General features: G+C 39.4%; 1 protein-coding gene across 1 annotated transcript; it reads left to right on the forward strand.

Annotated features, from left to right (window-relative positions):
• The first annotated feature begins 216 nt into the window (after positions 1–216).
• LOC108078180 (uncharacterized) lies at positions 217–24,410 on the forward strand. The gene is given in 10 exon segments (XM_070284737.1): positions 217–523; positions 7,422–8,941; positions 10,311–10,452; positions 18,266–18,408; positions 18,471–18,634; positions 18,755–18,949; positions 20,291–21,193; positions 22,474–22,521; positions 22,590–22,787; positions 22,849–24,410. Coding segments are annotated over 9 exon segments (2,454 nt in total). The 5' UTR covers positions 217–523; positions 7,422–8,895; the 3' UTR covers positions 23,464–24,410.
• Positions 24,411–24,551: the final 141 nt, after the last annotated feature.

A 24,551-nucleotide genomic window follows, 5' to 3' on the forward strand; every position in this document is an offset into this window, starting at 1 on the left:
CTTGTCACTTAGATTAAGCAATATTTAAATAAATAAATAAATACGATTATAACCTCCCACCTGGAATTTTCCACCTTCATTTTAGCCATATTATAGCCAAACAATTGGCCAACACCATCAGCAGTGGAAAGCTTTCTCTCTCTCTCGTTTCGTTGTCGTTTTTGGCTTGCATGCGGGCTCTGCTCTGACCATTTCAGTAGTAGTTTTCGCGTCGGCCGCAGCACAACGAGCAAACGGAAACGGAAACGGAAGTGGAAGTGACAGAGGCTACACATAGCAGAGCAAATTGAACCGAACGAAAAAAAAAAACAGACAACAGAGAAAGGAAATACTGAGCGCAGTGAAGTGTTTGTTTTTCGGCGTTATCAGCGGATGCACGCGCTTTCAGCTGTGATTGGAGTAGGGATTGGGATTGACATTGGGTCTGGGACTGGGATCCACAGGAGGAGGCGGCGAGCCGGAGAGAGGCGTGTCACTAGCAGGTGGCGGCTGAGCCGGTTAAACCAGAGTCCGACGGCAAAAAGTAAATAAAAAGCCAAAATTCACTTGTAACTTTTGTGTTTGTGTGTAACTTTTGAGAGCTGCTTGGCATTGTGTGTCTGTGTGAGTGTTGTGTGTTTTTGCGAGTGTTTCAAGGGTCCCGCAAGCGGTTAAAATGGTTGTTTCTACACAGGGAAAAAAATAGCATTTAAAAAAGCAAAAAGTAAAGGCTTTAAAATGAATCTAAGATATATAGAAGAAACTTAAAAATTATCTTGAATTCTTTTGAATTTTAAAGACACTTTTTTTGGGTTTTAAAGTAAAAATAAAGTTTTAAATTTTATTGTTTTATTTATTTTTAAAGTTTGTATTCAAAATTGGTTTTTAGAATACCAAAAGTTGTGGTTTTTATCTTGTTTTAATAGAAATAATTTTTTAGTGTTTTTCTTGTTTACAAATAAGTAAATTAACTGCCAAAACTTTGCTGTTTATAAATAGATCCTTAATGTTTTAATTAGCCATTCCCATACATTTAAATGTTGTCAATTTGTATTTTTGTCTTGTTTATTAATAAGTAAATTAATTGCTAAAACTTTCCTAGTTGAAAATAACCTGAAAATATTTTAAATTAGCTATTTCACATTAATTTAAATGTCTTATGGTTATATTTTAAAACATATATCAAAAAACTGTTTCCCTTCCTTGACTTTCTGTGTAACTGGCGGTTACTTTTGCGACAGTCGCTCAATTAACAAGTGCTGGGAGAAAACCAGGGCTCGAGTCCTGGAGTCCTTTTGCGGCTTTTCTCGCTGGAATTTTAAGCCAATTAAATTGCAAAAACCTAAACCCCAAAAAGGAAACAAGAGAGCAAAGAAAAGCAAAGCCAAGCCAGACAGAGTGATATGAAAACGAAAGCGAAAATGAAATGAAACGGAAAATGGCCTAATGGACTCTGTCAGCCATTCAACTTGGCCAGAAGAAAGGCAGCGACGACGCAGCTGTGGGGCAATTAAAAAGTAATTTTAATGCTCCCTGTTTCGTTTATTTGCGCAAATAAGCAACGAATTTACAATTAACCTGAGTTTGTTTTTGTTTTTGTGAACTTGTGTGTTGAATTCGTGTGTGTTGGGTTAATTCTTCGCCCTTGCACAGCCGTAAATCTTTTTCATCTTTCATCTCTCAATTCTCCCAATACCTCCACATTTTATTTGCCATCATTTGGCCATCCATTCGAGGCATAGCAAGTCGCACGTAATAGCCGATCTTTGTTATAAACAAATCGTTTTTAACAAAAGCATACCACACACACACACACACACACACAGTCATAAACCTATATATAGTAAATATCCGCACATTCACCGCAAAAACTAGAACAGGTCAAATGAAAGAAAATGGGAAAATCGGCGCGGCAAATGCCCGGAAAGCGTAATGTTCATTTCAAATTTAAATTTAAATCCGTCGCAACCACAGCCGCCGCCGCATTGCGTGCACTGCACCGTTGCCACACCATGTGGCACTGCTCCTTTCCTAGATATGTACATACATATATATGCAGCCAATTCTATATATATTGGACACGACTTGCTCCCGGTATTTTTGGACTGGCGTCGAATGCCGCAGAGTTTGGCAGCTTAAATATGTAAATTTCTTCATCGCTGGAAGTTGTTTGGGCCCCATTAGCCCACCCGTAAATATAAACAAAATGCGTTTGTAAATACATATTCCCCGCGGTAAATAAATCAATCAAAAAGTTCATTAAACCAGTGAGTTAAATTTTACAGAATTACTCATTACCCGGGGCAAGCTTTCAGGTGATCTTGTTTTTGTTTGGAAATGTGTTTTCATTATGATTTTCATTCATAAATAAAATTTTAACATATGTGTAACAGAAGGAGGTCTTAATTGAGATTATATACATATATACAAAAATATATTTATATTATATTTGGTTATTATTGAGTCTATGTACATATCTCAAATATCTTTAAATGAGAAAATGTATTTGTTTAATAGATTTCACTTTCGTTTCTAAAGTTATTATATTCTTTGTTATTTTCCACATTATGTTATATTACTTTTAAGTTTTTCTACAAATTATGTTTCAAGTTCAGCAATAAATAACCAAAATAACTGGCCTAGCTCAATCATAGAAAGTTTGTCTTTTGATTTTCACTCTATACACATGTCAAACTTTTATAACCTGATTGTCTCCAACTATATTCTTCAAACTTTTTGATGCTTCAATAGCTTAGAATCGTGTGTTGTTTTGTTGTTGTTTCAAAAGTAATTTGTTTTGAATCAATTACAAAGAAAGAAGAATTTAATTGTATACAACAGATATATCTAAACGAAGCTTTTCTGTTGCTACCAGGACATGCAATTTCAAGGATTTTCTACGAATTTTGTAGTTCAAAGAATTAACTATAAATGGAAATAATTTGTAGGAATTTCTACGAATTTTGTAGTTCAAATAACACACTTTAAAGTATATTTTATCCGGTTTAATATAACTACAAAGAGCACATTAAACTGTACATTTTCTTAGTAAAACAACTTCTTTATTTATATAATAAAAACTTTGTTTTTAGATTTTAGAGTCCTTTTTGTTTGCATATGTTGCTTAGGCTAAGCAAACTAAATCTGTAAAATTGATTAATAACTTTCCTACATTATCAAATTCTCATGGGCTTATCCTTTCACCTTAGGGCCTTCTTTGTTGCATTTATTTTTGTATTATGTGGTATAAAGTTTGCTACATTGCCTGAGATTGCATCAGCCTTTAGACTAGTTTTACAACTTTTCAACTAAACTTTTCTTTTCTACCTAAAAGTTCAGGATCCACAGACATCTCATTAAAAAAGAAAAAGGAAAAATTGCTATACAAACGGAGAGATTCCCCTACAAAACACATTCATTGTTTCCAATTATTCTTATTTTATCAGGTTCTTTCTTTCTTTCGCCAGGTTAAAGCTGAAAGTAGTATTCAATTAAAGCCAACTTGAGCCTGCCATTTCGCGCTTAATTTTTTATCACTCTCTTTCCTTGGCAGCCTGCATTCGCGCTTTTCTCGCTTTTCCATCGCATTCCCTTGCCGGCAGAGCTGCTGCTGAAAATCTCGCCGAAATTGGAGTCAAGTGTTTTCCCTTATTTTCTCTAGCGTTTTCTTTTTTGTTTTTTACAGCCAAGCCAGGACATAATAGCATGCGCTCGCCCGTTCTTTTGCTTTCTCTTTCTCTCTACATGGTTTTGTACAAGCACACACACACATGTCAGCACGATAGAGTTACACTGGAAAAATTGTTGGGTACTATTTGAAATTAAAAGCTATTTTACAATTGCTTTCTGAGTTTTCTGTTTTTATTTAAAGACCAATTGTTTATCAGTAAAATATTTATTATTTATATTTATAGTCGTTGCTTTACGAAAAAAATAAAGATATACCACTTTAGGTTTTAGCTATTTATATTACAAAATGTATTACAAAAATTAGCCAAAGTCACACAATACTTAACCAAAAAAATATTCCACATACGCAGTGTAGGCTCTGAAATAAAGGTTAAATAACACCACATTTACCACTTTAGCTTTTAGCAATTTATATAACAAAATTCAGTAAAAAAAGGCCAAAGTCCGACAATACATCACCTAAAAAATATTCCACATACGCAGTGTGGGCTCTGCCTAAGAGCTAATATCTTAAAATAAAAGGTCAAATAACACCACATTTAGCACTTTAGTTTTTAGCAATTTATATTATAAAATGTATTAAACAAAAAGGCCAAAATACCACCATACATCACCAAAAAATATTCCACATACGCAGTGTTGACCCTGCCTAACTGCCTAAGGCCTTTAAAAAAAAGGTCAAATAACACCACATTTTTTGAGAGTGTGCACTGGTGTAAAAGCTTGAGCGCAGCGCACAAGCCTTTTTCCTTCATTTTCCCCAATTTCCAGCGGCTGCCCGCCGCCGCTCCTCGTCTTCCCTACGTTCGCGGCTTTCGGCTTCAATTGTAGCGGCTAAGTTGACCTTTTTGTTAATAGCGCACACACACCAGCGCTCGCTTACGCCACTATGCTGGAATATAGATGGCAAAGGAGCATTGTCTGCGCAGGAATTTGATGTTGGCTCAGCTGATTGATTTATTGTCTGCCAGTCTGACAATCCTGAGCAAAGCCAGTTGGCAGCAAAGCCAAACAGCGACCCGCAAAATGCCAAAGGAGTCGCATGCTCTTCCTCTCTCTTTCTCTCGCTCTGCGCCGCAGTGTATGCAATAAAAAATTATCAACTGAAGCTCCGGTATATGGGTGAGAGAGTGTGTGTGTGCGAGTGTGTTTATGCGGTGTGTGTGTGTGTGTGCATGTGACGTCGCTATAATTAAGAGCGGTGGCGAAAGCGAAAGCGACAGCGCGTACTAGCCGCCATTTTCATTTTACGATAACTGCTTTCACCTACTTATTTGCCATTGCGGGAATGCATGCACTCGCTCCCTAATTTCCACCCAATATCCCTCCGCCCCTTTTTGGCCCCTCTCCCGCCATGCGTCACCCGTTTTTAATTCAGTTTTATTATTCCCAGTTTTAATGACATTTATACGTATGCTTTTATATATGAACAAACATACGTTTGGCATTAAAAATTAATTCTTTTATTACTTTAAAATAATGACATTACCAGCAGACAGCTTTTTCGGGCCAGACAAACACTCAGAACACTCTTAAATTTGTTGTTTATTATTGTTGGTAGTATTTTTAAAATGAAAATGACAATTACAATTGAATACTTATTATATTTCACAATATTTCAAGTCAGATTATAGTTTTTATAATAGTAACATACCTTCCTACAAAGCCAACAAGTTAAATATATTATTTTTTATCTTAATTTTGACAGTTTGAATTAAATTAAACAAATAATGACTCATTTATTTATTTTAAAAGCGGCATAAAATAAATATATAAAATACTTTAAAATATTTTGCAGTATCTTGTATAGTTTTTACGTATTTATTTACATATTTATATATTTTTGCTTATTAAAAAACATTTCTTTCATTTAAATAAATCCTTTGGTACGTATTTTATGTTTAAGAACTTTTATTCCCTTCTTATTTACTTTTATTAAACAGATTTTTTATTTTATGATGAGAAAATGCATTCAAATTTTTTATTTTTTCCGCTAATTTCAATATCAAACATCTTGAAAATCAACATAATAACTTGCTAGCCTTATAAGACTTCCTTACAATTCCCCCTCCACCTTGAGAAAACCTCTACTGGTCCTCTCCTTTATAATTTCTTATTTAATTTTAATAGCTTTACAAATAAGAAAAATGTGATTTGCATTTTATGACAACTGCAGCTTTGTTGGCATTTAGCAACACACTCCCCATACGCGACACTGCGTGGGTCCTGCTTTATTATTCCCTTTTTTAATGTAATCCACTGCCTTGGAATTTTTAAATTTAATTCCTTATTTACTTCTTACTGCGTGCAACAACGAAAAAAATTATCATTTAAATTGCAAAGCGAGTGCGCTCACTCATTACACATTCTCTCATGGCTGACGCTATCTTTGCCCCGAAAGCCTCAAGCATGCCAAAGTGTATGCCAAAAGTTCATAAAACTTTTAAGGGTCTCCCGTCTCTCCTCGTCCGACGAAAAATGAGACATAAATGCATAAATTTAATGGCTATCGAGCGGTTGCCGGGCGGCGAGCGGTCAAGAGGCGGACATTAAAGCAGGGCGTGGTCGAGAGATGTTGATACTGGCCATGACAGCTGCTAACTGAAGTTATTTACCTAAGTGCAAGTGCTCATTTTTGTAACGAAATGATTAAAAGTTGAACAATTTGATGTATTAAAAGATTATCAGTCACTTAGGATAATACTGCTGCTGCTGGACATGACAGGAAACGTAATAAAGTTTCAACGACTCTTAAATGCCATAGAGATGATGGGTTTTCTACTCCACAAGTATTTGTCGAACTTTGAGTAACTTTTATGCTGCGTAAATTTCAAATATCTAAACACAATCAACACGTTTAAGGGAAACAGATTTGTGGCCATCGTGAAATTCTTGGTCCCTTCAGGACTTTTCCTTTTCAAAGTTGCCCCATAAAGAGCGGGTCCCTTTTTTTACAGGCCTTTGATGGCCCTTTCCCCAATTGGTTTTCCCCAGCAAGTGGCATCGGTAAGAGTCCTCTGGGCACGATATTCCTTTACACTGCCAATAAAAGGAAATATTGCAGGCACTTGCGATACACTTGTGTTGCACGTTATTGGTTTACCCTGTACGGCAAAGGCGTAAAATCACAGAAAACAGGACTCAAAATTTATATGGCCAACAGGTTGAGGGAGGCGTGGTGAAAACTATTATGAAGGGAGAGAAACACGAGCCACAGACATGTTAACCATATAGTTTCCACTCGTGCATGCTAATACAAAGGCAGGAAAGGCGAAAAGGGAAAATGGAAAAGGCAAATTCCCACATAACACACGCATGATCGGGGTAAGGACAATCCACAAATTGAATTGTCTGCAGCAGATGAAGCATGGATTGAATATGGGATTATGTACAACACATTAGATATGCAGCGTACGTGTGTGTCTGTTGTAAGCGTGTGTCTGTGTGGTTAGTTTTGGGGCGGCCCCCATGGCGTATGCGCAATGCCAATTAAAGCGGCCCCAAAAAGTATGCAGCACATAATGTAATTGCCTTTCATTCTGTTTTTCTTTCGCTTTTCGATCTGGCTTATGAATAACGAATGAAGCGTTGTTCGCTTAATTGTGATTGAGCCGAGAACACAGCTCATTATAATTAATGTAAATGCTCCACGCACACACAAACACCTGGTATAGTTTTTGCACAAATATATATGTACAATATATGCGCATATTTTGCCTTCGGCCCATTAATGCCATTCTGATTTATTGCAGCCTCTTCGCTCCAAACCCCAAAGTTCAACGCAAAAACAATAACAAAAGCGGGGCCATAATTAACCGCATGCCGCAAGCCGCAAAAGGGAAGCAAAAACAAATATCGAAATCAAAACAGAAAAAACATCACATACCTACGCACTGAGAGCGGGGCGGGAGAGCGAGCGAGCAATGCGGCCTAAACGCTTTGGCAATTATGCCGAAATTGTTAACAAAATACGAAATGTATCAAACTAAATAAAAGGCGACAGCGGCAGGAAACCGCAGAAATTACAAAGGAATCCAGCTGAGAAGAAACGCAGGGACTCGGCGACGACAGGTGGCAGGTGGCAGGTGGTCGCCTGGGGGCCTTCGCATTGAATTAATTTTGGTATAGGCTCAAAGTCCAAAACCCAAAACCCAAGACCCGAAACCGAATTGAAACCTCAATAGAAACACAAAACGGAAGCACAGAAACAAAAACTCACTTAGGTTGCCATCCAAATCAACGGCTGTCAGACAAAAAGTCGCTTTTGTTATTGATTTTTATAAAGCCCAAGTAGCAGCGGCGGCAAACAACACCGAAAAGCAATGAGCAGCCAGGAAAAATAACACAAAGCCGCAGAGGAACAGAAAATACAAATACAACAAGTACAACAAAAACAACAAATACCTAAAATATAACAAACACAAACCAAATAGAAACAAAAAGCGAACGCAATGTGAATAATTCCCCAGTTGAACTGAGCACGAAACAGAGAAAAACTGTTGGAATATATTCCCCGCTCCTCCTCCCCTCACCCCAGCAACTTTCCCAAGAAGCTCACTATATAATAGCGTACTATCGGAACGTTCATCAAATGCGATTCGATTCGATGACGATTCAAAAAAGGAGACACACTGAAGAGACGGACGCGCACACGGAGCAGACCCGGCCCCAGCCCCAGCCCGAGCTCGAGACCCATAAAAATGTGTTATAAAAATATACACGCATAAATTCACCCCCAACCACCAAGGACATAAATATATCAGAGCTGGAGGAAATTTAATGCAAATGTCATTGACAAAGTCAATTAGCAGGAAAGCCAGGCACTAAACGAGCGGAAATTGAAATGGAAATGGCAATCGAACAGCTGCAGCGGCACAATTGAGCAACATTTTTGAACATTTAAACATTTAAAGAACTTCAGAAATTGATTTAACAAGAAACAAAAGCAAGGAGTGTGCGGGACTAAAGCAAGACTGATTTTTATGTTTAGTTAGATTATTTTTAAACAAAACAGCAGCAGAAGCAGCAACTATTTGACAAAGGCAAAAACCGCAACGAAACTGCAACAACGAATTAGCCAAGCGGAAACCCTAGCAAAGAGAAAACGCCGCCGCCCACCCGCAGGGAAACTGGGAAATATATAGAGGAAATATATAGAGAAGCAGCCGCCGAAAGCAGCTGAGGAAACAACAAAGGCGAGCAGATTCGGATTCGTACGGAGGAAGCATGTTTGTGTTCATAGCCGTGCTGTTTGTTAACGCTTGCCTGGCGGGTAAGTAGTGCTCCCTTTCCCTGGTACCTACTATTCTCCCCCTTTAAGTTCCGGAACTTAGGGTCCTAAGCCCTGCTTTCACTAGCAACTATGTTGCGGATTTGCCAAAAAGTAACTCCAGGTCCAGCTCCAGCTCTGGGGGCTTTAATAAACTCATTTATTCCAGTTGGGAATAGGGCCAGCAATAGTTAGCGTTAGTTTGTTTGTGTCCAAGCTGGGTTTATTTTTAGCTAGTTTACTAACTAAAATAAAAATAAAGGTGCTTTATTGCCAAGAACAGGCTGTCAATGAGTCAGGGGTCGATGGGTTAAAATTGGTTAAATAAATTAAGGGTTTAATAAAATATATAACACTATTACTTATTATAATTTTAATTCTTATTTAAAACATTCTTGCTTTGATAAATATAGAGATTTTAATAACTAATAATAAAAGTTACCAAATTTAAGAAAAATATTACACGTTTTCTTGTCAGCTTTTAGATAATTTTCATTAATATATTTCAAAGAAATAGGAGATTTTAACAGTAAAATAACAGAAGACGGTGATATGGTTAATAAATATTTAAGAAATTTAAAAACTATAACTAAATGGTTAACTGAAAACTAGTTTGAAGCTGTCTTGCTTAATCTTTTGTTGATTTTTAGGGCCTTCAATGCTCAAGTTGTCTGAAGCAATAAAACTTCACTAAAAATACTTAATCAAATGTAGGCATTAGGTATTTTATTGTCTAAAGTCTGCTGTAAAGAAATGTAGGTCAAATGTCTTTCTAAATTTATTGATTGATGGCCAAAATATTTCTTAGTTTTTGTAAACTTTCCTTGATAACTTAATCCTACTGAATAGTTAGGTAAATCTATTTAAAATAAATTAATTTTCTGGCCAAATTAAAGAGTATTCTTGATAATTTTATATACTTTAATAATCGGTAACACATTTAAAATAAATACATTTTCTGGTTAATTTATTAAATTTAAAGATTTCGTTAAATCAAATTAAAGCTGCTGACATAAATAGGAACCAAGAGGCAGCTGTTAAAATTGATGAAATTTATTTGAGCCAGACTTACCCCAGACTGGTCAATTGATAACTGATTGGCAGCGGGATCAGGGCAGACTGTCACATCTAATCTGTTTTCCTTTGGCCCAAAGAGGACTTGAAGTAAAGCCGAAAAGCTGCTAATTTTATGACCCAACTTAGGGGCTGAATGTCGTTTACGACACGGCTCCAACCACATACCCCAGTTAATCCCGCCAGACGTAATAACTTGGCTGGCGCTGCTGAATTACTATACACTCAATATATATGTATATGTATAATCGTTTACCGGGGATAATAGCATAATAACAAGCAATTATTGTTATAATAGGCACCATTCCGGCTACGCCGGAGAACATAACCGTCACCTTTCTGACGCCCACGGCGGTCCGTGTGTCGTGGCAGACGCAAATCGATCTGAAGGCACATCCCATCGAGAAGTACATTGTGACGTACAAGCCAACGGATGACAGGTAGGTACTACTAACAAAGCTAAAACTCAATCCACTCGGCCACTTGACTGGCTAAATGATGGCAGAGCACACTTTCCTCACTTATTCAACCAAACTGACGGGTTTTAAAAGGTCCTCACGACCGTCTGAGGCTACCCAAGTGCACCGAAAGAGAAAGTTTTGCGTATGAAGTTGAACCCCTTCTATGCTTATATTTTATGCTAACTTTATTTGAACTTTTTGAATTGCTTTATGTATTTTTCAAGTTAATTAGGTAGGTGGAAATGTATACTAAAAAAAAGGTACTTGTATCTTTAGCATAAAGGATAGATTTTAGTCTGGTTCGGGGATCTAATTATAAGTTTTCTATTAAATGTGGTTTTAGGTAATGGCAGGTTTTATTTTTTTAAATATATTTTGTTTAATAACTGGAGATTTTGTGTGTTTCACTTTTTTTTAAATTAATACAGGGATGATTATCATGTTGATTCTTATATTAATTTAAATTTATACTCAGGGAAGGCAAGAATAAGAAATATTAATTCTATACAGATTTTTGTATTTAAAAGTATTTACAAAATTGCTTAAAACACTTAATAATTTCATTTCTGCATCTGTAAATAAATTTTAAAAAATCATTTCATGGCGCAAGAGACATTTATTAAGCAATTCAAGAAGATAAATCTCTTAATCCCACAACCTTGATCCCGTTTCTCTCTGTGCTTTGAGAGAAATGCAATTGCATTTATGCAGAGTGCGTCCGGACAGAGGAAAAACTCTGCCTGCAATTGACGTTGGTTTTGGAGTGAGTTTTGTGGCCAATAGCCCGGGGCCTGGGGGCAGGGGGGCGTGGCAGCGGTCAGTCGTGAACACTGTCTGCGCCAGCAGAATTGTGTGTGCCCCGCATCCAAGTCCAAAGTTTGTGATGGTGTGCGTTGTGTGCGGTGTGTGCGGCGTGCGAGTGTTTGCTTGGCCATGAGCTAAATAACAAGCCGCCGAGCTAAGTAAGCCAAACGGAGCGGGCGGGAAAACCCCAAGGAGCCAGAAACAGTAGCAAGCAAAAACAGCACGAAAATGGGAAACTTGAGGCCAAATTGACCGCGAATGCAGGCCAAAAGAAAAACAAAAGGCGGCGTGTACTTGAAGTAAAGTTATTTAAAAAACAAACTGGAACAGGGCAGAAAAATGCGAAATTTCGCACAAAGAGCCGCAAAGAGCGGCAAACTTTTATGCCAAATTGCAAATATCAGCTGGCTGGCTGGCTGGAAAAATTCCAATTATTTTGGGTCTTTGGCGAAGTTTTTCCTTCTTTTCATGCTAAAATTGAGCAAAAGATATTATTTTTACAAGAAGGGATAAGCAGAGATCTCTTTAAATTAAATTGTAAGCATTTTAAATATGATTAAATGAAAAAATACCTTAGCTTAAGTTATAGTACCCTTGAAACTGACTTAAAACCAAGTCAACTAACAACTACATTTTGTTTCTTTAATATTTCAAAGTTTACAAACTTTATGCATTCCAAATTATTGCCACTTCATTGGCTTTGATTTGCGAAAAACTTGACTTTGCCAAAGTTACAGTTTTCCTCTATTTAACCGCCATGTTTATTGCAGTCAAAATTCAGGAAGCTCATGCTCATGTGCTCATACATATGTCAGGGACTTTGTTGGCGTGCCATTTTCTGCTAACTCTCTTGGCAAATATTCTCGATGATTTACCGAACTGATGCAGCTCAGCTGCAGCTGTCTCTGGCCAGCAATTTACCATCTTGCTGGGGCCAGGGTTCTGGCGTTGCCGTTGCCTTTGCCACCTTCACATGCTTCCCATTTGCATCCGCGTTGATTGCCATTTCTCAACGCCCGAGTTGGTTGCGTGGCCACCGGAAGAACAAGCTTTTATATATACAATACGGTATATTATATGATACATGTATCCACATATGAGAAAAAATATTAGAGCTTGGTAAAGATAAAATTGAAATATACAATTATTTCTATTGTTATGGTACTGTTATTTAACATTTAATAAGAATTAGATGACAAATAAAATTATTTTATTCAGTCTTTATATAAACTCCTTTAAAATGATCTACTTTTGTATGGGTATAGTATATAAAATGATTATCTTTATCCCTTAAAATATAACTTTAATTTTCCAGGGTGGTATAAAAATATCAGTGAAATAAAATTCGATTGAACTGATTCTAGAATTATTCTGAAAGATGTTACTTTATGAACTGAAGGGCCACGGAAATGTCTATAGTTTTATTATCTTTAAAATCTATTAATATTATTTTAGCAAAGTTTTTAATATTCCTTAAAATAGTGTCTAACTTACACATCTTAAAAAAATATTTCAAATGAACACAAAATTTATAACCCCCAATTCGTTGCATACTTTTAAGCATGCTTTTAGCCAGATTCCAAGCAGCAATTTGCTTTCACTACTTAAGAATATCTCTTTCTTAAATTAAATATGCATTCCCTCTTCTCTTAGTGCATGTAAAGACCATAGGAGGTAGGGCTGGACCGAATGGCTTGCATATTTTCGCCAACAAACTAAGCACTTCCGCTCCGTGCTGGGCCCAAGTCCGCGTGGCAGCTCAGCTCAGCTCGTCCGCGTCGCTCTTTTAGCCCATTCGCGCTGCCATGAAATGCCGGCCGTGTAATAAGTTAAGTGCTCGGCTTTTGTGCCTTTTGACTGCAGTCCGCTGCTGACTGTTGGCCAAGGTGTTTTTCAATTTAATGGCTGCCGCCGCCGTTGCTGTGTGTGCGTTTTGGCTGCACGAGCGTGTTTTGTCTTTTACTGCCCGCCATTCCAATGCTAAGCCTTCGCCCCGTTGTTGGTCTTTTTTTTTTTTTTTGTTGCTCTCCGTCCGTCTTCCATGAGGTTCACGCCTATGTCAAAAATTTTATTACAAAACTTGTGCTTCTTGTTTGTGTTGCCCTGGCGCTTTGGCTTTTCGGTAGAGTGGAGGTCCCTTCGCCCGGTCATTATTTATTAGTCAGTTTGTTTTTAATTTTTGTGTTACTTTCCTATCGATTTTTGTTGTATTACATACTTCCGACTGCCAGTCATTATGGTGGGCGGTTGGCGGTCTACGGACCCGACCGGTGGGCTCTATCTTCCTGCCGTTTTTCGAGTAAATTGTGCCCGTGAATAATGTATGATTAGTACATAGACACGTTGACGGTGAGTCGGCTCGAGCTTTGGCTTTCCCTTTGGCTTTAGCTTGGGCTTTGCCTTAGGTTCGAGGCTCGAGCCCTCCAAGTGGAATAGACTTTTGTCCTAGACATTTCTGACAACTACAGGTAGAGCACATATAGCCACATACATACGTCGCTATCTACGTATCGATGCACAGGGAAAAATTGGTTGTGGAAGCTAGAGTTTATTTTACATTAAGATTTATTGTTAACTTTTTTCTTAATAATTTTAAAGACTTGTTTATCGAGAAGAAACTCTGATACGTTAATAAACTCATATATCGATACTTAATAAATCTAAAATATTTCATTATCTATAAATATCAATATTATCGATGTGATCCCAAGGAAATTCGATAAACATTATTAAATTAATTAACATATTTTTATATTAATTACAATTGAAACATCTTTAAACTTACATTTTTGATAATCTCTTTATTATTATTTCCTGCAATTATTTGGCACATTTATCGTAACGTTTGAAGATCGATTTATATATCGAACTTCGCTTCAAATATCGATCATTTCTAAGATCTCTCGTAAGTCCATGTTTAATATAATTTTCAATTTTTTAAGTTTATTTATATTTAAAACATTTTGACTGAAAGTTTATATAAAACAAAAACATTTAAGAAAGTTAGAGTAGAATGTCCACGAAATTTAGTTGTTTCGAAAAGTGTGCTTATAATTCCCAAGTTCGAATTCAGTAAAATCGCCAACGTTAAAGTTGTAGTAAAGTTTCTTTATTAACTTTAATAAAATATACCTGATAGTATTTCTCTCAGTGTTCCCTGCATGCTCCAAATTGCTAAGTGGATTTATGAAATTCTTGACGAACAATGTGTGTCCGTTGTAGGGGGTTGGAGTTCAATACGTCCAAGCATGTCAAGCACCATCAATAACAATAATAATTAATAACAATTACTGTCCCTGCGGAGGAGGAGGCGGAGGAGGTGGCAGAAGGAAGGGTCCTAAAAAGGGGGCGGGGAGGACATGTGCGCACTAGAAGGAGACGGAGGACAATGGAGAAGTAGAAGTAGGCGGGAGCAATCAATAGCCGTGTGCTAGATTTTATTCATTATCGTTATCTGCGTTTTTTACAGCCAATTTGACATTATTAAAATTGAAATGTCAAGGCCCCGCTACCTAGCTACTATAGAAGTTACCCACCAATAACCTATATGTACACACATATGTTTCTGTACTTGGGTTGCTATAGTTTCTCTGGGTAATGGCTAAGCGGATGAGATTTGTGAGTGCCTTCGGCCGAGTTGCTGCTTCGTCTTTGTCGTTCTGTGTGCGATGACAACATAAATTTTCCAGAATAAGCCATAAAAGTGCACAGTAACAGGAAATGAAATGGAACACCGACGCATAACCTACAAGTCTTGATTTGTACACAGAACATAGGGAGGTATAAGCTATCAGGAAATTTGTGTTGGCATAGATAACTATTCCATATGCCCTTCACTTTCTTGTTTAGTTCATTGAACATTGATAGAGCTGTCCCACGGGGCGTATGCGTATTTTTAATTGAATTTTTCATTTAATGAAAATGCAAATGCCGGGCGTAACTCTTTTACAACCAATCAAACGAGACCCGATAACTGTTAGCGCCAAGCACTCATAAAGTAAAGTTTTTAAAACCAGTCCACGAACGTCATAAGTTATTAAATAACAACTGATGCCCCACCGACACTGGCGTCCTTCGTGGGCAAATATATATATTGTATGACATATTGTATGCATGTCGGCCTGTGACTGCGAAGTTTGAGCAACGAATACGAAACTTCTGGCGTCCCGTAAGCTAATTGTTTATTTATCACACCGGAACGAACTGGATTAAGCTCACAAAGGGGGCACATTAAAAATAAAATAAAAAAAACCAGGAACAGCCCAGCCGAAATGCACATTCATCCCGCCATATTTCTGAATTCCAAATGACTCACCCACCGGCCCAGAGGCCGTAAAGGGAGAGGCGAGAAGCCGGCGAGAAAATTAGAAACTTCCTTCCTGCTCGCCTGCATTTTCTTATGGGCCGGCAAAGGGTACGGGATCCGCCCCAGAAAATTTGAGCCTTCGCGTGAGTTTAAATTGTGTATAATAAGCGCCTTCCTCCGAGCGAATTTAATGCCAAATAGCCAAGTCAAAGCGACATGGGGGCGAGGATTAAATTTGATTTGCCCCAGGCGTCGCCACATGATGAAAACTTTAACGTGGAAACTTTAGACATTCGCTTGGCGCTGTCACTGTCACATATGGCAGCGGATCAGCTCGGGATGGCTGGGATGGGCGGTGTTTGCACTCGACTGGCCCAATTCCAGTTACCCTGCGGCCAGAAAGGGTCTATTGGCTGCGTGCAGATGGATGCGACACATGTGCAAACGGCATGGCTAATCAATTATTTAGCCGCTGGCCGGAGTGCGAAGTGGAAGTGGAGCTCCCGTTTTTTGCGGCCCAGCCAGATGTAAATTCACAATGAAGCGTAAGTGCCTGCTTAAGTCCTTATAGCGTATCAATTGTAGGGATGAGGGGAGGATTTCTGGGAGGGATGTAGGGATTCCAGTTGGTTTCAGAGCTACCTAACGACCTTTCTTGGTTGTAATGTTCATGATATTGGTTTTTCTCTGCAAGATGATGGCCTAGATATTTAATTTAAAATTATATTTATAATAAAAGTACCCGTTTAAGTCAAGGTAAACATATCTAATTTTCCATAATTTTTTAAAATATTAAAAAATTCAACAGCAGTGTAGCCTTTATTAATAATATATTTAACATTGGGTAACTTAATTCTTATAATAATACAAAGCTTAAGAAATTTGTCATTTATTGAATTATGGAATAAGCTCTTAAATTTATGTTCTTTATGCAGCTTCATAATAAAAGTCCGTGGATATTTTCAACGAAAGAAACCTCCTTAAAAAATTTAAAACATAATATCATTTGGTTCTGATAAGATCTTCTTATCTTATCATTTATTTTCTTAAATTTAACTAAAGCAGCAAGGCTCTTACTGTAACCTGAATACCTGGCTTTGAAGGGTACTCAAAGCTTTATCTAATATGGAAAAATCTTTGCTTAATTATGTGCATATTGATTAGATCAGCAGTGGCAATTTCATGGTTGCAAAATCAAACAGCATGTGACAGGAAAAGGAAAAAAAAATGGACTTTTTTAATCAAGTTCCCAGCAACACAAAAAAATAATAGAGGAATATTTAGAAGACTGAATCTAAAGCTACTTTATTTAGAAGAATTTAATATATAATTTAATGTTGGATATTTGGAGACTATCTTTCTTTTTGGGTGCCGAATTCCGTGAGGTTGAGCTTTGGTAGCTGTATTGCTCTTTGGCAGGGTTTAACAAGGTTTTTCCAAAAAATTAATTTTGATGATTGAAGTTTAAAATCTTTATATAATTATTTCAAAAGAGATCGTAGTCTCTATTAGAATCACCAAATTTATTTCTTATTTCTTAATTTTAAAAAATATGAAAGATATTTTTGAGCTTTAAAACATTGCAATAAAACACGTCAGCCTTATATTATTCTCCTAAATAAAAGCTTAAATTAATATACATATAAGCAACCAGTTGCTTTAATTAATTTCAAAAACGCATATATTACAAACAATTTAAAAGCTGCATATTTAATTGCACGATTTTTTCGGAATTGCCCGCATGCATTCAGGGCATTATTAAATCGGCTATCCGGAAATGTTTACCTGTGTTTTGTTTTTTTTCAACATTTACATTTACGTTTGCCGGTCGCTGTTTTTGTTTCGTCTGCCAAGTCAGTACAAGCAAAATGCGGTACACTTCTGTTTTGTGTTCTCTGTTCTCTGTTTGGACTTCGGTTCCACTGGGGGCCATTGCGCCATATCTATATATGTTAGTTGGGTTCGTGGAAGTACACACAAACACACACCATCCGTACATGTGATACATGTATGAATAATGAATCATTTGTCCGACTGTTGTTATAGCCATATAGTAATAGGAGACAGTGCACGGAGGCCAGAAGTCGGCGCCACTTTTGCTGCCACGCATTGGGGGGGAAAGGAAGAGAAGGAGAAGGCCTGGATCCTGGCCAGCAGCGGGGCCTGGGTAATGTGAGCTCAATTGGCAAATCTAGGACATGTTTGGTAACTGCTCTGGCGAAAGTGACAAAGTGAAATATTGGCCAATGCTGTAATTACCAACACGGACCTGCCTCATATTTCAATGTCCTGGACTGTTGTAGTTTCTTCAATTAGAGCAAACACACTGAGAGAGAGCAGATATGAACTAGTTATAAATTTAGGTTATATATAGGTATATACAGAGTATGGAATTTCTAATTAACGGGATGTTGGCTGTTAAATAATTCATTAAAATTAACTTCTAATTAGAAAGGAAACCATAAAGGGTTATATAAAATGGGTAAAATCTTTCTGCCTTCTTCTGAAGATATGTATATTATTTTTTCTCTGTGCACACGCACACCCACCTACATACACCCAAGTGGTCAGACACTCTTACACCTACGCGACTGCACAATCCCGGGCACAGTCCACCACCTATCCCCATTCCCCCCCTTAGCTGCCGTTCGAGAGTGGTAATTGAATTAATTTAAGTTACAGGGTTGTACAGGACGTCGCCGGCAGCAGCGAGGCCATTGTCCTGGATCGCCTGCTGCCCAGCACACAGTACTCGCTCGTTGTGACGGCCATCTGGCAGGGCAAGAAGTACCGGAGTCGGGGCCAGATCAAGTTCAAGACGCTGGGTGAGTTTAGAGGGATATATGAGCCTCAGAAGGAATCATAATATATTGGTTATGTAAAATAGATCTGCCCAAGAACACCTCGCAGCAGGACTTTCCGCCGGGTATCTATGGCAATGGCAGCAATGGCGGTCGCAACGGAACCGGAAATGCCAGCATCTTTGGCGACGATGTGACCTCCACGGCCACAAACACGCTGACACATGGCACCACCAGGGAATTGCCAACAGTAAGGATTGGATTTAATGCAACTTAATTAATGAATTCATTTAACTATGCATTTTTTGTGTATATATTTAATTGTTAATTAATTAATTTATGTACTTATTTTGTAAATAACCTTTTACAGATCCGCGGCGTTGAAATCGGCATTGTCCTAATCGTGCTGATGGTTTGGGCTGGGGCTATTGCTCTGTTCTTCAATCGCTGGGGCAAAATCCGGATGCTGCTGCCCTATCAGCCGGACTATAAGCATGAACAGCTCAAAGTGCCAGGCACAGGAGTGTGCAGCGCTGGCGGATGCAATGGCCAACATTCACACCAGGTTCGTAGTCCGCGGGGAATCCGTAGAGGGATGTTGGGAATGATGATGATGTTGATGATGATGGTTGCTGGTGCGGGAAATGGGGTTTCTAGAAGTACTCGGATACATACATATTCGCGAAGGAACTTATCTCTATTTCGTTTTTTTGTTATGCTTCATTTTTAGAACCTACACCCCGATTTCTTTGTCAAGGTATTCAAAATAACAAATTCTTCCAACTACTTGCATATTATACGAAACCAAAACAAAATATATATCTATATATCTCTGCATTTTATACGCTTTTTTCTATGCATCAATTTCAAGTAAATATTTGACTCTTGTTGAACCCAGAACACCATTTCCTTTTTAATCTGTGCACAAAAAACCCCGAACGACCGATAGAAATGATATCCTTTTTGCATTTTCCGAGAATGGCTCTGCTTTAGATATATTTTTTCCCCATGTCTTGTGGTCCGTTGATTTAAGCGGGGGTTTTTAATAGTTTAAATAAATAATATTTATAAATAATATCTCAACGCGTTTTCCTAGCTTTTAGACTTTTCCTACTTTTCTTTATGATTTGCTTAATAAGAAAGCACGTGCTAGTTTTGCATTTCTTTCAGCTTTCTTTTCCGTAGGCTTCTGGCACCAGTCTGGGGGCATATGCTCTACAGAACCCCAGAACTTTGGCTTCGTTCTGGGTCATTCTGCAGTGCATGAGGTCTTCGGCTAACCGAAGTCAACTAGAGACTCCACCTAGATTCGTTAAGCTCAGGATGCGCTATGCAAATGAGAAACACCTCTAATTTACAACTCGTACTATCGTACTATCCACATTCCATAGATAAACAGAGGAACTTCTCTGACTTGAGGTCGAAGTAAAACGATTTGATGTTTTTTATGGGTAATTTAAAGTACATTTTTGTATTTTAAAAGGGTTTATTATTAAGTATTTGATAGCTTCTTGGATAACTTAAAGTCTAAGTAATATTTATTAGGGTATTAATATTAAATAATATTTAGTACCTATTTATTAAAATTATTTGTTAACGTTGCAAAATCACGATTTAAATATATATTTTTTTAAATTTTTGATACAAATTAAAAAAGTATTACCAAGTCAGCTTTGATTTCCCTGAGCTAGAGAAGTTCCTCTGTCCTTTAATCGCATTTAGCAGTTTTGGTTTTTGGTTTCGAGCTTTGCTGTTCAGGTTGGCGCCTTCCCGAGATCTCACTGACCAAACGTTCCCTACTTTCACTTCGCTCTCTCGCCTGCTGATCTTGTTCCTGCGCTCCTGCTACTGCTATTGCTGCTCCTCTTCCGATTCTCCCTTGGCTTTCTTTTGGCCAATCAAACAGTGTTTGCCCAGGTGCGAGGGCTGCGGCCTCTTCGATCGCTGCTTCCAGTATCCACGCCGGGAGCTGGAGCGCGACTGCGGCTGCCAGTTCGCCCTGCTGCACAAGGCGGATGTGGAGAGCTAGCAACCAGCGCACCGCGAAGCCTCCTCGGCGGCCGTGAGTGCGGCTTCCAGCCATGGACATGGCCATAGTCATGGCACACCGGTGAACACCTATGTGCGCGGTCCCAGCGTGGACAACCAGTCCATTGTGGGTGCCAATGTGCTGGAGAATGTGGACAGCCTAGAGGTGGGCAACGAGGACATCGAGGTGGAGGCAGCGGATGAGGCGCTTGACAAGGACCTGGAGGACCAACAGCTGCTCCAGCGCGACAGAGACAGAGAGCCCGTCCAACGTATCCTGCCTCTGCAGGCGGGCGCCCACAAGCAGCGGAAGTTTGCCCAGCAGCGCGGCATCCTCAAGAACTCACAGGAGCGCACCTTCGTCGAGGAAGACGAGGTGCTGGAGGCCAAGAAACAGCTAATCCTGCGACGTCGCCGCCTCTTTAGCCACTACCGACAGTACGATCAGTGGCGGAGGCGCCAGTTTAGCTACGATCCCAGTTACTTTCGCCCGCCTCCGTTGTTGCCTCGACCGCTGGCATGCGCTGATCACCAGCTGGGGGCCACCACCGATGGCGCTTCTGGAGCATCGTCCGTCGTCTCTGCTAGCGCCGGCCGACGAAGGCGCCAGTACCGAAGGCAGTACTCCTGCGCGGATCGCTCGCGGGAGGGATCGCGCGAGAGTCGCGGCTCGTCGACGCTGCAGCTTCAGCTGCAGAAGTACCACAGCATGGTGGCCAGCGACACCATCCGCACCGAGTCGTCGGTGCTCAACCACAGCAACTACAGCGAGCCGGCCAGCGTAAGTCAGCCAGCTAGTGTTGGGGTTTAGGAACACAAAAGCAGATGAAGTGGCTCACTTTGGGGGGGGGAACTGCAGATATTTTCATGCAAAATTTACCTTTTTTGCTCATTTTGAGAATTCAGAATCGATTTGCAATAAAAATGCGTGGTGTTATTATATTGTAAGCAATGACATACACACCGCAAGAAGTTAAATGGAAGTTAAGGATGATTTAGCCTTCCTTGTAGTTCTTGAAATTAAACAGAGGTTTTTAAAGAGATCATAACTAGGGGTAAAATCTTCGAATTGACATTTTATGCTTCCTTTTTGGGCTTAAAAAACCCATAACTAAATCAAAAATGCAATACTTTCTTGTCGTAGTACCCTGTTAGGGTATAAATATATAATTAGTAAAATTAAAATGGTTTTATGTTAAGAGAGTCTCTGAAAAACGCTATTAAATCTGCTGACACATGTGGCGTATACGTAATTTATTGTATATTTAATTTATTTTGAAAGGCTCAATGATTTATTGGTATATTAATTATGTTAATTTACAAAACTGTAAGTTAATGAAAAAGGCCTCATAAAAACAATCTAATTGTTTTTGTTTTTTAATTAAGATAGATTTTATGATCATTTTTAATACTTTAAAGTGCAAATGAATTATTTTAATAAGTAATGTTCAATAATTCTAAGTAACTTATTTACTTTGATGCTTTTCCCCCCCAAAAAAAAGTGAGCCACATGATTTTGTCCACTTAAAAGTAAACACAATTTTGTGTTCCCAACACTAGTCCCAGCACAATGCAGCTTGCACGTGGTTTTGCTTGGAGTTGGAGTTACCGTTCCAGTTCGAGTTCGACTTCCACCTCAGATTGCAGACCGGAGAGCACCAAATCGCACCCATCACCCAATATCTCACCCTGTACAGAACTTGCAGCTACCTTCACTGGATGGACATGGCCCGCGCACCCGCTCACTTCGCTCACTTCTCTCACAGCAAATCAAAATCACAAATTGCAATCCGCTTCCGCTTGAGTCCCGGCTTCGTGTCGTTCCGTAGTTAGCCTCAGTAGCCAGCCAGAGGTAGCTTTGTCCCACGCTTGTCGCTTGCTCTCTCTCTCGTTCTTGTTGTTCCAGTGGATGGAGGATGGCGGGAGGTCCTTGTCCGGGCTTGTGTGTGTTGTTATTGTTGTGTGTGTGAACGCCCCCCTTGGAAGTGTCCGCTCTACTGTCTCCTTTCTCTTTCTATCTCTCTATACTCTCTCTATTTCTCTGCTCCTTCCGGGACGCAGTTCGACAGCAGTGAATGTGCCCACCCACCGTTGCACTGCAATAGCCGCGTAAGAAACCGACCGGAGGATGCGGCACTGCCATGTGGAGATCCTTACTGACCCGCCTTTCATTGCAGCACATCCACATGCTGGCTGAGGAGCACTCCACGTCCATATCGGAGCGATGCACGCGCAGCCGGATTAACTCGGCCATCTTTGTGTCCTCGGAGGGTCGTGGCTTCGACTCGATTGAGTTCCTCCGCCGGCACGGATCCCAGAGCGTGCTCTGCCGGAAAGCCAAGAGTGCGGAGAATATCACGGATAACGGAAGAAGGGTGAGTGGAATCCATGACCTATAAAATATACACTTTTACAAATGAAAACCCTTTTTTGCAGAAGAGCCTGCGTCCCTGGCGCACCGACGACGACTCCTGCAAGCAGCAGCACCTCTCGCAGGACAGCAACGACATTGAGCTAAGGGAGTGCGGCGGCACGGGGGGAGAACTCCTTCGTCTGCCGGTCATCCATGATGGCAAGCAGTCGCCCACGGCCGTAACCAGCCTCCTGGCCCGCTCGGCTGCCATAACCACGGCCAATGTGGTTGTGGGAAGCATTTCGCTGGAGGCACCGCCACCCTACATGCAGGATGATGATGGTGACACGCTGTCCACGGCTGCCCTGATCCACAGCGATGCTGCCGCTGTGGTTCACGAATCGCAGGACTCGGCGGAGACGGTGGAAGAACTGGTGCATGTGCCCCTCTTGGCCAGTGCAACGGCCACGGCCAGCGTGTCGACCTCCTCCTCGCCCAGCATCGCCATCGAGGCAAAGCCCCGGGTTCTGGTGCACCAGCGATCCTCGACAGCCTCCTCGTCGCCGCACAGCAGTCCCAAGAATCTGGGGAGCCTCGGGCTCAAGATCGTCAAGCCCAAGATCAGTGCCGTGCCAATGGTTTCCGTCTCGGGCCCCTCGCCGCCCATTGAGAAGCCGCCGCTGGCGGAGTGCTTGTAACAAATGGCAGCCGAAACATTTATCTAAGCTCGCGCTCAAGGCAACTGGACCCTGGATCCTGGACAGCCCTTAGAAACCACACACGCCCCCCAGACACAACCACAGCCACATCCAAATCCTACTGGAATAGTCGACATAGAGTTCGAAGACGGAGAAAGTATGCCAGCTGCTCAAATAAGTGTTTCGGTGAGAGGCTTTATAGTAGGGAAAATATGCAAACAAAATCGAAAGATAGCGAGGGAAGGAGTAGTTATAGGAACAAAAAGATATATTGTACCAATGGTCAGCACCAGGCAAAGAAAGCTTTGTAAGTATATTCAACAACGACTGAAGTATACACATATGTACATTATAAACGGAATCAATGGTAGGCGGTAACCTGTAGAACTTTTTAAGTCGATAACTGTGTATGTGTGTATACATACCTATTAACTGATAAATCAGCTTTAACAACTAACGAGTAAACTATCAGGCTTTAATGTAACGACGACGATGAATTTCTGGTTTAACCTAGTCCGTAGACTCACCTAGCTGTTGAAATCAATTCTCTTTAATTGTTCTCCTATACATTTAGCCAAAAAAAACGAAAAAAACAAAACAAAAGAAACTAACTACTTGGGCACCACAACTGTTATACACGCGATCTATTTAGATATACTAAATATATACATATACATATATTTATTTATACACCCAGTAAATTCACTTGTGTGCGTATTAGGTGTCCTGCAGGAATCAACAGGTGTGTCGTCTTTAGGGTTTCAAATAATTAGAATCAATTTTGAATCAAATTTATTTGATTTCAAATCAAGAGTATTCGATATCCCTCAATCCCTATTCAATTCAAACGAAATTAATCCGATTTGAATCAATTCTTTTTGATTTTAAAATCAAGTCTAATTTATCTTATTCAATTTATTTGTATATTTGTATATCATTTTATCTAAATTGGGTTTATTTATTAAAAATACAATTTGATTTGAATAATAATTCATATAAATTAATTGATTAAATCGAGTTCACTCAATTTAAAATGAGTTAATTCGTTTTTAAATAAGCTATTTATATTCGAATATTATTCGCTACAA

This window comes from Drosophila kikkawai, chromosome 2R, assembly GCF_030179895.1.
Source record: "Drosophila kikkawai strain 14028-0561.14 chromosome 2R, DkikHiC1v2, whole genome shotgun sequence".
Classification (NCBI taxonomy): Eukaryota; Metazoa; Arthropoda; class Insecta; order Diptera; family Drosophilidae; genus Drosophila; species Drosophila kikkawai.